Source organism: Solanum lycopersicum, chromosome 10 (genome assembly GCF_036512215.1).
Source record: "Solanum lycopersicum chromosome 10, SLM_r2.1".
Lineage (NCBI taxonomy): Eukaryota > Viridiplantae > Streptophyta > Magnoliopsida > Solanales > Solanaceae > Solanum > Solanum lycopersicum.
In genome coordinates this window covers 48,487,808-48,502,356 of record NC_090809.1, presented here as the reverse complement: position 1 = coordinate 48,502,356, position 14,549 = coordinate 48,487,808, and the positions used below count along the sequence as shown (strand labels likewise).

Here is a 14,549-nt window from a genome sequence, read left to right as displayed (position 1 = left end):
TCCAATACAGTAGGTTATCAATTGAATCTGCTGCGGATAGGCAGCTTTTTTTCAGTTAGTGATCATGTGAATGTTATTAAGTATTTTTTTTATGGCAAGAGAGACCCGCAACTGCTACCTTTTGGGTGTGCATAGGGTAAAACCCCTGCTCTATGCAATAGCTCGCAAATCACACAGGAGAGGTAACTCGCACTAGGCAAGCCCGGTGCGATGAGCTCGACCCAGAATGCAAACCCCTTGCTTTCGCTGGCAAGGGGTTTTGAATTTGAGATTTCCAACATGGAAGTCCCAAACCCAAAGCAATTCATATCACAAGTTTAAGGGAAATCAGCAGTCAAATGAAATAACAACATACCATCTGAAAATGATTGGAAGGGAGCTAAATTAGTTGCAGAAGGTGATCTTAGTGATATTCTAACGAGGAGTTTATACCTTAAACTTTTGAAGGACAGTAATAGGTTAAACAAGAGCTAATTTGATTTTTAGACATTCATCTATTTTTACCTAGGCTTTTAGATGAATCCGAGAAGCTGCAGAAGGGAATTTTACAACTTGGGTGGATTCTATTAAAGGGCACTTTTTACAGAATAACCTACATTGCAAATTATCCTACAACACTTCCTATATATTTAATTTTCATAGACAGCAATTTAACTCTCCTGGAGGATAAGGCTGCCAATCGCTTCGTCTATCTAAAGTATAGGTTGCTCCGTAGTAACTTGAGTTTTCTCTGCATCCTATCAGGTCCTTCTCCTGATGCTGATTTTGTGATATCTGTATGTTTGCAAAGCAACATCCCTGCAGCAACTGGAAAATCCGGGACTGCCTCTCTGCCATTGCTGTCAGGCGCTGCTCCATCTACGAGTGACCTCTCTGATTCAAGCAAATTCAGGCCGAGAGACAGACAGCCTGGAAAGAGGAAAGACATGGACAGTATGTGAACCTTTACCTATGAGATGTTTATATTCTTCTTCCTCATGCCACACCCAATGATGTCTCTTCACTGTCTCACTGTTGCATCAAATCATAATCTGTTTTACCTTCACTCTTGGCATGTAGGCTTGTCCTATGATGTCATTTCTGCAATGCAGGAACTACTCATTCCCTACTACTACTACTGTATTTTGAAGTCTGCAATTTCCATGCCTTGGCATATTGATGCTAAATATACTGGTGTCCTTGTTTATATCATTCAAAGGCCTAGTTAACTTGTTGCAGGACCAGAGGATGATGAATCAACGACTATGCAAAGCCAGCCCCTTCCTAGAGATCTTTTCAAGATTCGCCAATTACAAAAAAACCGTGTTGGTAATTCGTCTCGAGTTACTAGTTCATACACAGGATCAGCATCATACGGAAGTGCGCTTTCAGGAGATCTCTCGGGCAGCACTAGTTGACCTCGGACTTGTTTCTTAGTTTTCAACTGAGCAGCAGACCGATGTGACTGATAGATGAGGCGACATACATTCCAATCTCTGCCATTTGCGTCTGGCCATTCTGTAGTGTACTCTATTTTGCTGAGATGTAATATTAACATTTACATGTCATTATAATTAATCTTATTTTTCAGATGTTCCATTTATAAAGAACAGATCCCTGTTCAAGAAAGCTACATGCAACGATCAACGTTGTTTGGCATGATTAGTGAAAGTGGTGGACTATTTCCCAAGTCAGAAGGTCGCCCTCTAGCCCAACAATGGAGCTAAGCATATACAACTCGACATTTCTTTCGATAGTGAGATGTCACTTTTCATATAAGTTATATCATGTAGAGTAACTATCTGAGAGTGATTACAAGAAAATGTTCTGGTGGCTAACAATGAGAATTTTGTTTGATAAATGTGCTGGGAAGTATTGGTTTTTAGAATTATATTGTATTGTATTTGAGTTGTTAATTCTTATTGAAGTTGGATATTGTGACTACTAGTGAGAAGCATTTGATATTGTTCTACTTAGTGGTTACGATCTTGGTGCAATTATTTTTTCAGAAATGTATCAATGCCTTAAAAGAAGAGAAAGTTAGAAAGAAGTAGAATGTAAAACAAAAATTCTACTCATTTTAAAAGAGAAGTAATAGTGTATTCATGCAAAATAAAAAAAAATCACTGAATCATAATGGGACTGTTTGGTACGAGTGATGAAATAAAGGATATCTTTCGGAATAAGACCTAGCTTAACTTTCTTTTTGAGTCATCAACAAGGGAATAAGACTTCGCTTTACTTTCTTTTTTACTCATCAATATCTGCCAGCGGGTCTCTGCTATTTTCTTTAATGGTCAATTAGTTATGAAATTATTAAAAATATTTCAACTTACTTTTTTTTTTTGGGGTTGGGATACATTGTTAGATTATTTTATCCCACTTATATTGGATAGTAATTTCATAAATCTAGTACAAATATGGGATAATACAATTTCATGATTAGTTAATACCTCAAACTAACTATAACATAAAGTTAATTTGAATTTGATCGGAAGATTATTATTCTTTTATCTCACGTGTTAAATGGCTCTTATTACTTACTTCAAACGCCAAAAAAGAAAAGAAAAAAACAGGGTGCAATACTTTTCATACAAATCATAGGTTTCTACTCCTGTTTTCATTGTGTGACCTATTTCAATTTCTTACATTTTCTAAGATCGTTAATGAAAAAATTATTGACATTTTAGCTTCATAAAGTTGGTTCAATATCATTGTACATAATCAAGAAAATATTTAATTCTTTTTTCTAACATTTGCCCTTGACATATTCCTAATTATGATGATCATTTATGTCAACCTAAAAAAGAAAGAAAATTATATAATTAAGAGTATCTTAGTCAATTAAATTTGATAATTCATGTTTTCAAACACAAGACATCAATTAGTTCGAATCGGAGGGAATATTGTCTTTTTTTTTTACCGCTTACATAAGACATCAATTAGAAAAAAGTGTTTAAAATCAAATTTTAAACCCTTTACTAATACATCAAGTATATTTTTGGAGCTTTGAAGAATTCTTCATTTTTAGGCTGAGCATCTTGGGGTACTCTTAAACTTAGCACACATAATTTTCGTTTACACAATATCTTTAAAATAAAATATACTTTACTTTATTCATTATATATAAATCTTTTTATCCATTTTAAACTTTTCACTTTTGTTTGCAATAAATTTAAAATCGGAAAAGGGCCTAAAATACCTTCGAAGTATTGGAAATGGTACAAAATTATCATTCATCCACCTATTGGCTCCAAAATACCCTTCCCACCCATTTATTGGCTCCAAAATACCCTTGTCCACCTTTGGGTTCAAAACTGACCACTTATTTAATGGTTTTAAATTTAAACTATTTATATATATTTTTAAATACGTGGCACTCAACTATTTTTAAATACGTGGCACTCAAAATACCTGTCACATTACTAATGCAAAAACAGGAAAGCTACCGCCAATGAGTGATTTTAAAAAATTGAGGCGAAAATATCTATAGAAGTAAATTATCATATATTCAAATGTCTAAATAAAAATTACCGACAAACTTAAAAGTCTGACTGTGTTCATCTTAATTATTCTTTCATCTCAATTAGGTGATGTTACTTCATAGATAACTTTTCTTTTAAAATAATATTTTAAAGGTTTTAAAACAAATCATGAATATTAATAAAATTATATTAAAAAAGTGCATGAATTAATTCGGGATGTACTACTTTTACCTTTAGTCATAAATTTCAAATTCAAACTTGAAAGAGAATCCTATTGAAAGAGAATCCTATTGAAAGTGTCCTCCAAAATAAGCGGCTCAACTTAAATTTAATTGGAGTTTCAATTCGGACTCGATAATTTTGGATGCCATTTTCAGGAATCTATCATTTCGTCGTATTTTATTAGTGTTTATGGCGATTTTGATGTTATAATTGGTTTATCAATTGGGTAGGGTTTAGTTAGTAATGAGTGGGTAGTGAACTGATTTAAAAAATATATTAATAAATTAAATTATAACAAATAGTTGAGCGCCAGGTATTTTATAAAATACTTAAATACTTTAATTTTAAAACTTTTAAATAAGTGATCAATTTTGAACCCAAAGGTGGATAACAAGGGTATTTTGGAGCCAATAGGTGGATGAGAAGGGTATTTTGGAGCCAACAGGTGGATGAGAAGGGCATTTTGAAGCCAATAGGTGGATGGAGGGTAATTTTGTACTATTTCCAATACTTCGAGGGTATTTTAGGCCCTTTTTCGATGTAAACCATATGAAAAATAAATTAACCATACAAATAAAATCTAAAGAGACATGATTATTTTATTGATAAATCAATATGGGTACAAATCTATTTCTCCCTTGATTCTTCTCATTTATCCATGATTCGAGGGTCGTTAGTGACGTACTTTCGAACTTGGATAGTTTGAACTTGAATTCTATAATTCGAGTGTAGTTAGTGACTTATTTCTCGAATTGGGGTGGTTTGGGTTGATCTATCTATGAATATCCCAAGAGTTTATGGGATATTCGAGATTTCGGTCTCTTTATGAATATTCCATGAATTTGTGATGAAATTTTTCAGATGCATTTTCAAGGGAATATAATACCTTTTATATAGGTTTGAACTAGAATCTAGGACTAAGTAGCTTCCCGTAATCTAGTTGCAATTGAATAAATCTTGTGAAAGTCTGCATAATTTCCTGTATAATACTCAGAACCCTAATTTGTCTTAGTCGACAGGTCAGTCAGACAGAAACATCATGCTTCAGATTTGAATGTCACATTCTCAGTATATAAATATGTCAATTTGATTTGGCATGTCAGTTTTGAGCTATTTTAATTGCTTTTTAGTTATATACATAACCAGTTGGGAGTATACTTAGCACCGAGTTGGAGTAGGATTTAGCGTACCCTGATAGTCCTAAAACTACGTGTCTGCATAAAATTATAAGTCCTCTTTGTTGGGCATCAACATTAGTGATCATGTTATAATCATGCCTTTATACCTCTGGCAAGGTATATTACGACCTCTCGATGGGGCGTATATATCGGGTTACAAGAGTCAGACTCTTAGGGTTCATTTGGTAGGGAGTATTATGAGAAATAGTTCAAGTATTATGTGTGGTATTATTTAGTACTATGTTTGATAGGAATTTTGGGTCTATGTATAATCGATCCATGGATTAGTCATACACCCTACCTGGTATTAGAGGGGTACGACTAATACCTTCCATTTTGTGGTGTTAGTTCTAATACCATGGGACTAATCTAAGTAAAGACAAAAATACCCCCTCAAATTCTTTTAATCATTTTGTTTATTATTCTTGATTTTATATTTATATTTATACTAAAAATTTATTTAAATAAATTAGCTTACAAATTTTATTATTTAGATATAATTTTTTGTTTCTAAAATATGAGTTATTTAATCTACTTATTATTAATATGAAATATTATAATCTGACTAATGTGCTAATGTTAATGTATGAATTTAAGAACAATTCATAAGTCAAATATTGTCGCTTAAGGAAAGTCCATTAAGTATTACACAAGTAGTCTAAAACAAGAGCATATCTATAAAGAGTATAATTTATTTTGCTATATTTATTTTATTTATTTTATGATAAAGAGTTTTTTTAAAAAATTTATTGATACAAAACAAAGTTCAATAATTTTTCTCTATAAATTATTATAGTTGTGTGACCATATGAGATATTAACTCCAACTTATTAAGATGACAATTATTTACTTTCAAATAATTTAAGTGAAAAAATAGTGAACATGACCATAAAAATTTTATTCTCCTAAGTAGTTAAAAATGCTATAAAAAATGCTATTATCTGTCAATTTTCTACCTTGACCCAATTGCATGAAATAGAAAACCTCATAAGAACTCAAGGTATAATTGGATATAATTTTTTGGTAGAGTTTTAAATCATACACAAAAATAGGTAACAAACAATGAACCAAACACTTGAAAAAAATAATTCATGTTTTACTAATCTTTGCAATACCAATCAGTGGATTACTAATCCCTGCATTACTGATCATTGTATCAAACGACCCCTTAGTGCATTGATCAAGTTTTCAACATTTGTATCAGTATACAGTTCAACATGTTATCTTCCTGAATATTACTTGGTCCTTGCATTCAACTTAGCTTTTCAGATATGTTCCAATATTTATATTCTTGCTCAAATTATGTCATTGTTCAGTTTGCTTTGTTCAACTCATATATGTTTTTCAACACAGTATCTATTTCCTGCATGCTAAGTACATTTCTTTTGATGACACATACTTTGTGCTACATCCTTTCATGATATAGGTTTAAGTACCCCGTATCCAGATCACCCATAGGTCAATTCACGGTCCACATTTATCAACTTTAGTGGTGAATTCTTATATTTCGAGGACAATAAACATGCTTTCATTATAGTCTTTACTTTCAATTTTCAGTATTTGTTAGAGTTTTTAGCTGGAAACATGTCCCAGCAATTCAACTCAATTAGAGGCTTTTCAGACATAGTAATAGATGCAACTTAAGTTGTTAAGTGGTGTTCCATTCATATATACTAGACATTCATTATATTTTATACATTCAGACCAGATGGATTTTCCCCTCTTTTCAGTTATTCACTGTTTTAGCTTCCGCATAGTACATGTCTTATTCGGTTATTATCAGTATATTTACATATGCTAGACACAGAGTTAGCTTGGGGTCACTCGTGATTCTAGATTCTATGTTACATCAAGGGGATAGCCTCGAGATGTGAGATTCAATTTGGGTCGTCCGCCTTTAAAAAGACATATTAGGTTGTCACATCCCTTTAAGTGCAACGTTATGCTCAACATTGGTCGTCCACCTTTAAAGAGATACGTCAGATAGTCACCTCCTTCATAGCGTTGTGCGTATACTGTGTCTTGAAAAAAATAAAATTGACTATAAAAAGTGCAGAAATCAGCAGATGCCTTAAAAGCTACTGTTTGATAGGACCAAATGTGTTTCGAAAATCGATGTCTTGCGGCATGAAGCCTTACCAATTCACTCCTTTAAAGGAAACAAACAAGCAATCACCAAATAATGTTCGTTTTTCATGAGTTGATCTGAATTTGTTCTTCATAAATTCCTTGTTTGATTTGAATATAGTATGGTGCAATACTATTATTCGAACTTGCGAATACAACTGCCATAGTGGTATAGTTTCCCGACCCATCCTTGGCTACTATAACATTTGGAGTGATGGAAGTTGTGTTAATTACTTTTGATAATGACAAATACTTTTGATGTCATCAATTATGAACTAGGTTTATTTATTGAATCAGATATCATCTCACTTATAAATATCAGATGTTGGCTCACTTATGAACCAGGTTCATGTATTAAATCTATTGTTGTTTTATTGAATAAGAGGCGAAGGACAAATATTAAGGCAAAAATTTATTTATGGAAAAAATGAATATAAAAATTGTATATTTCCATAAATAAATAAGACAAAACCTTTTCTTAAAAGGTTGTCTACTTTATAAAAAGAGAAAACATTTTTTGAAAAGGTTGTGTATTTTAGTATAACAAATAAAAGCAAATCTTTCCATCTCAAAGAAGGATACAGAAATCAGAATCATTATCAACTTCAAAGAAAGGAAATAATTCTTGATCATCAAAAGTCTATATAAACAGAGATTTCAAGACAAAGATTGCCAGTTCTTTGCAATCGAAGAAAAGTGAGGTGAGACAACGAGAGAGGCAGTAAAGAGTGTTTCTGTGAGTTCTGTGTGTTTTTGTTAGCTTGTGAGTTTTATGAGTTTCTTTGTAAGTTTGTGAGCTTTTGTGATTGTAAACAGAAGTGGGTTTGACTTCTTGTGGAGAGAGGAGATTTGTGAGTAAGTTTGCAAGAAGTGAGTTTGGCTTCTTGTAAACTTGGAGAATTCGATTAGAGTTTGAGTAAGAAGAATTAATAAAACATAGTTGAGTTTTTCCTTCCTTGAGATAGGAAGGTTTTAGTTAAAGTATATTGTTTTAATTAACTCTTTTCTTAGGCAAATAATCAAGAGCATGGTTCTTGATTCAGGGGTAAGGTTTCTTCATGGAGGATGTGAAATATGTAGACATTCTCTATATTGTAATAAAGATATTAAATATATAATGATAGACGTAAACTTTACTTTACGAGAATTAAATAAACGCAAAACAATAAAAACTGTTTTCATCGAATTGACTCTTTTTTTTATTTTTACAGAAAATGATATATGAGTATATGATTAATTTTAGTATAATTTATATAAATCTCATAGTGTAAAATCTAAATTACCTTCTATCCCTATTCTTTTTCTTATTACACAAATCCTATGTTTTTTTTAGGTATTTTGGATTTATAATTAAAGATTCAGGGCTTAAGTCATGTGCAGCCACTTAAAGTTGTCCGCAAAATTCACTTAGACACCTTAACTCATTCATATGCCGATTGAACACCTTATTTGTTCAAAAATCATTTCCATTAAACACAAAAAGCTGACATGGCAAAAAATGTGTAGTGCACTCTCTTTGAGCGCGTTAAGTTATGAAAAATAATATATTTTCTTTTTTTTTCATTAACTTTTACACCTAATTTAATTTTTTAAAAAAATTAAAAAAAAAAAAGAAACATACATCTTCTTCCCCAATATTGCTGCAACTATTCTTCCACCATTTTCATAATCTTTTTACATACGCTACACACCACCACCTCCACCTCTCTCTTTCTCTCACCCTCTATCGTTCTTCTTCTTCTGCTTTTCCTTTTTCTTTCTTATGTTGATTTAAGTTTCAAATATCTTGACGAAGTCCTATTAATTATGATGAAAAAAGATATGAATAGATTTTTTTGGACAAAAACTTGTTATTATTATTTTTCAATTTTAACAAATTTTAATTAATGATTAAGAAAAAGTGTGATTGGAAGAAATACCATTTCCAATATTGAATTAGATTCAAGGAAAGGGGTAGGTGGGTTGATCGAAAAAAAAACATATAATTTCAAATTAAAAGGAAAAACGTCAAAGTGAAAATGGTTATTCGAAACGTGATTCGATTTTGTGTCTTTTGGTAAAAAAAAATGTGGAATTTAAAGTTGGGGTTGGGTGGGAGTGGTTCTGGGAAGAAGAAGAAGAAGAAAAGGGAAGGTTGCTCTTTTTTGATTTTTTTTCCTCAAAAAATAGTTTTTATTTATTTAATTGTGTTTTTCTGGGCCCAATGCCAGATGTCTCTTTTTTATTAGCTACCATGCCATGTCAGTCGCGAGTGTATGACACACCATCTTTATTTTTAGTTGATTGTTAAAATATGTTCGATAGGTATTTTTTTAAACTAAAAAAGGTGTTCAATTGAAACAAGTCTAAGATAAGGTGCCTAAATGAAATATGTGGACAACTTTAAGTGGCTGTAGATGACTTAAGCCAAGATTCAGATACATTATTATTGATACATTATGCATCAATTTGTTGCACTTATTAAGAAAAAAAATTGAAAAATCAAATTAAAATCTCTAGTATCAACACTAATTAAGAAAAAAAACTGAAAATCAAATTAAGATCCCATAAATTGCTCTATTCCATTCCAAATTATTGTTAAGAACTTAATAGTGTAATACATCAAAAAAAAATTATCCTTGTTCATTGTTCTCTTTGTTTCATCCATTAGCTTACAAAATAATATGATACATAACGAATATTTTGATCTTCTTACGTTTCTTCTTACTTTCAATCATACATAGATAAATTGATGCAGATTGTGTTGCTTGATAAAATTTGTCTTGTTTGATGCAGGAAACATTCTCCAAATTGATGCTCCTAACCAGTTATTGAAGAACAATTTTTCTGCATTTTCAAATCTGGTGGCAGAATTCTTCATCCATGGGCTTAACCTAAAAGCATGCACATGTGATAATACATCTAGTTTAGATCCTCTAAAAGTACATTTCTTATATTTGCCAACGAAAGGTGACACGAAACCTGCAGGATATAAAAAATGTCAATTCTTATCCCTAATTATCCAGCGAAGAAATCCTTTTTAGATTTAGTTCACAAAATTTGTCAAAATTTTTGATACACAAGGTGAGTTGTGAAAGCTACAAAAGTGATGAAATTGTTGTTTGACAAACGATTTCTTTTGTGAATCTGCAAGTTTATCGAACATCCTTTCGATTTTGATTCAAGATTGTTGAAGATTTCGAGATTCAAACTTTTTCTCCTAGTTCATTGAAGATCCTTTAAGTTTGATTCAAAAAATTTGAAAATTTTGAGCTTCAAAATTATTCTCCTAGTTCGTTGAAGATCCTTTCATTTTGATTTAAAATTATCAAAATTTTAGAAAAGATACATCATGAAGATTCTTTTAATTTAAATTGATAAGTGTTGTATTTCTACTGATACATTAAATAAGAAATTGTTGCCCATAAGATTTTAGGTTTGAAATCAATACGTTGTTGTTTGGTAATTGTTATATGTATCTCATACATTTAGTATGAATTCGAATTTACATATCATACCTAAAAGATTAGTGCATAATACATTATTATTTATGTATCGTATTTTGTTTGGAAAATACTATATATTTTTTTTAGAAAGACATTGTACCTGTTATTGCTCCAAATAGTATGTTTTTTGGTGTGTGATTCATGATACAAAGTTTATGTATCATGTACATTTACATTGAACAAGATAAACACTAATTAAAAATTCAACAACATTAGAGTTATGTATTAATACCGTAAAAATGAACATGATACATTGAACAAAACAAAGGCTATTGTAAAAGTGATGCATCGAATCAGTGATATAAACTAATTTAATATCAAAAGAGGCAAGATACATTGAAAGTAAGTCCAAAAAATTGAAAGATCGAACCAGCGGAATGAAGTGTATCAAGATCGCCATTAGAAATTCTTGAAACCATTCCAAATACACTCCAAGATGAACTCTATGCATTAGCAATGTTTTTTCACCTCTATTCCATAAAGATATTGGGAATAAAAGATTCAGTAATTTTTTTTTTAAAAAATAAAAGATATTGAAAATTGAAGGATTGAAATAAATCTACTTCTTGAATAACTTGAAATCATTAGTTGGAAAGAAAAAAAAATTAAAATTAAATAATTGATTAATAAAAGTAACTATGGAGAGATTTGTGGAGTGAAAAAAGGAAGGAAAATCATGGGTAGGATATTTCAAATTAATTTAATTATAAAATTTCTTAAGATTTAGTTGATTCACAATGATAAAAAAGAGTAACTATGCTCAATATAAATTGATAATCTATAAAATGTGATAGATATTTATATTTGATACTAAATGCCCACTAGTTGAACATGATACAAAAATGTCCAACACCTGATATAAATAAGGGCAACTTTCACATATAGCAAACAAAAAATTTATATTTGTATGCTATAGGAATGTTTGCATAATTGCGCTCCATCGCAAACACAAAACTGTATAATTCGCTATACATATACAATTGTACAATTCGCTGGCCTAAATTGTATAATTTGCTGGCCTATTTCGCTGCAATTGTATAATTCGCTATCCTATTTCACTGCAATTGTATAGTTTGCTGCCTCTTTCGCTGCAATATTTTTATAAAATTTGTTTTCCATACAGTGGAATCGAATTAAAATGTATCTATATTGCATAATTATAAGTGTATAGCAAGAAGATATATGTTTTTCTCTCGTTTTATACAAAAACAGAAACACAATGTATACACTTCTGTTGTATAAAGCTAGAGAAAATGGTATTTCATTGCAATTGTATAACTCGTTGGCCTTTTTCTCTGCAATATTTGTATAAAATTTGCATTTGTCTACAATTGAATTGAAGTAAAATGTTTGTAAATTGTATAATTAAGTGTATAACACGAAGATATATGTTTTTGCATGTGTATATACAATTTTCTCTCGCTTCATGCAAAACAGAAACAAAATTTATACACTTCTGTGTATAAAGCGAGAGAAGCGAGAAAAGGGAGAGCGGCGAGCGAGAATGAGAGAGTGGCGAGCGAGATTTTTGGGAGAGAGACGCCTGACAAACTTTGACTAACGTTTTATATGGAGCACAATTAAATCAAACCCTAGCTACTCCATTTATTTTAGGTTATTAGTTTCCTATTATATACAATTATCCCTATAAATAATGGATTACAGTTAAATTAGTAACTTGCAATGTATCATATGTGTGTATTTGATACATTTTAGTAAATTTTGTATACCTGATACACACTCTAATAGTGCAGATTTTGAATAATACAACAATAAATATTATTTTTGTATAGGAAAATACCCAAGTACCCCCTCAACCTATGCCCGAAATTCCAGAGACACACTTATACTATACTAAGGTCCTATTATCCCCCTGAACTTATTTTATATGTAATTTTCTACCCCTTTTTAGCCTACGTGGCACTAGTTCAAGAAAAAAAGTCAACCATCGTTGGGCCCACAAGATAGTGCCACGTAAGCTAAAAAGGGGTAAAAAATTATTAATAAAATAAGTTCAGGGAGGTAATAGGACCTTAGTATAGTAGAAGTGTGTCTCTGAGATTTCGGGCATAGGTTGAGGGGGTACTTGGGCATTATCGCTTTTTGTATCAATAACTTCACATAATGACAACAACTCCACGGATGATACAAATATGCTCGCTACTATTGAATATTATTTTTGTAATTTTATCATAATTTGAAAAGAAAATATTACACATTATTTTAATAAAAATAAGAATAACCAGATACATTTAAAATCTGAATCCACGTATATAAAAAAAAGATGAAAAAAATCGAAAAGAATTCAACAATCTGATCTGCTTCTCTTTAACCTTCTCAACATGTCGATAATGTATCAGATTGTTGTTGCATTTGTGGTAGTCCATTGGATGCAATAAAAACCTTAACATTACATTGTTCTAGCAAGCCTACCATCATCGACATTTTGGAGGAGGACGAGATGGACCCCGAGATCTCATATTAGTATTAGAAGAATTTATTAGGTTAAACCCAATACTAAATAAAGTATTGTCCCATATGTTTTCGGAAACAATTTCTGAAAAAAATGGAAGAAGACAACAATGAAGAAGACAAAACCCTATCTATTCACATATTTGAAATTGATTGACTTGAGAGAGAAAGACCTTTTGAAAATCAAATTAATTTGAAATTTGTAACCGCTAAAAATGTGGAGTGATTTTAGGACGAGAAAGAAGGAGTGAGAAGAGGATAATAAACGTGAGTTTGGCTGGTGAATCTTATGTATGTGAAAATTTTATGAATTATGAAAAATAAAAAATTTGTGAAATATTTTCAAAAAGGTAGGGAAAATGGAGAATAAGATAAGTAAAGTTGTGTATATAAGTATTTTTTTTATTGTGTATGGATTCAAATTATAAAGATTGTTATGTACATACAGACATTTGAATGAAGTTTTGTCAAAAGAAGAAGAAGAAGAAGATATTTGGATGAACGAATTAGAAGAAGTGAGTTGAGATATATTGTTTAGTACTACTAAATTGATCCAATTTTGATTATTTGAAACTTTTACACTCATTAGCTTAATTTAGATTAATAAATTTAAATTACTACATAAAGAAAAACAAAACCATAACAAAATAAAGTGATTAAACAAAGAAAATACTAGTATTGCTATGTTAATGAGCAACTTAACTACCACTCAACTTGTTGCATGGGTAAAAAGGAAGATAAACAATGGGACCACGTGAATATAATGTTTGTTTTTAGATTTTAAAGATTGCATGCTTCTTTTTGAGTTTTTCACATTAGCATTCAATTATATTTAAATTTATACATTATAAAACTCATTTCTAAAGACATTGCTTTCAATAAAATTATTTTCATGACATGTGTTTTCTTATATGAACTCTTGTGTAAAACACAACAGAAGTTTATGAAAATTGAATGATAACCAGTTCCATTAATGAAAGTGAAGAAGCTTTAGAGAGTATTTGGGAGAATGAAAAATTATGTATTCATTCAATCTGTATGTTGATATATATATATATACAAAGTGAAGAGAAGAAAAATAACTAACTAAGATTCTTTTCTCTAACTAACTTGTAACTAATTTTATAACTAACTACAACAACTAACTAATTTATTTACACTACTTATTTAAATGATCTCAACACTCCCCCTCAAGCTGAGAATTGAAAAATATATTTTTCATTCCAAGTCAATCAGCAATTCATGTTGAGGCTTGCATAGTCCTTTAGTGAGTATGTTAGATTGCTGCTCTTTAGTTCCTATATGTTGAGTTTGAATGAGTCCATTCATGATCTTTTCCCTTACAAAATGACAGTCTATATCAAAGTGTTTTGTCCGTTTATGGAAGATAGGATGAGCTGCTAATTGAATAACAACTTTACTATCACAAAACAGTTGAACAAGCAGCTTAACTTCTACTCCCAATTCAGTGAACAACCCTTTCAGCCAAATTATCTCAGCTACTGTGGTAGCCATACTTCTGAACTCTGCTTCTGCAGAACTTCTTGAGACTGTATTTTGCTTCTTTGCTTTCCAAGACACTAAAGCACTTCCCAGCTTGA

General features: G+C 30.9%; 1 protein-coding gene across 11 annotated transcripts in view; it reads left to right on the top strand.

Moving 5' to 3' along the window:
* LOC101249869 (cleavage stimulation factor subunit 77) overlaps positions 1-1,923 on the top strand; it is a 33,733-nt gene extending 31,810 nt beyond the window's left edge. For 5 of the 11 annotated variants that reach the window (XM_069289747.1, XM_026033150.2, XM_069289742.1 and 2 more), the window contains 2 exons: positions 745-933; positions 1,205-1,923. In XM_069289747.1, coding sequence (XP_069145848.1) covers positions 745-933; positions 1,205-1,416 — 401 coding nt within the window. In that variant the 3' untranslated portion in view covers positions 1,417-1,923. The remainder of the gene's footprint in view (positions 1-744; positions 934-1,204) is intronic. The other 6 variants (XM_069289743.1, XM_069289748.1, XM_004248697.5 and 3 more) reach the window with 3 other exon arrangements.
* Positions 1,924-14,549: the final 12,626 nt, after the last annotated feature.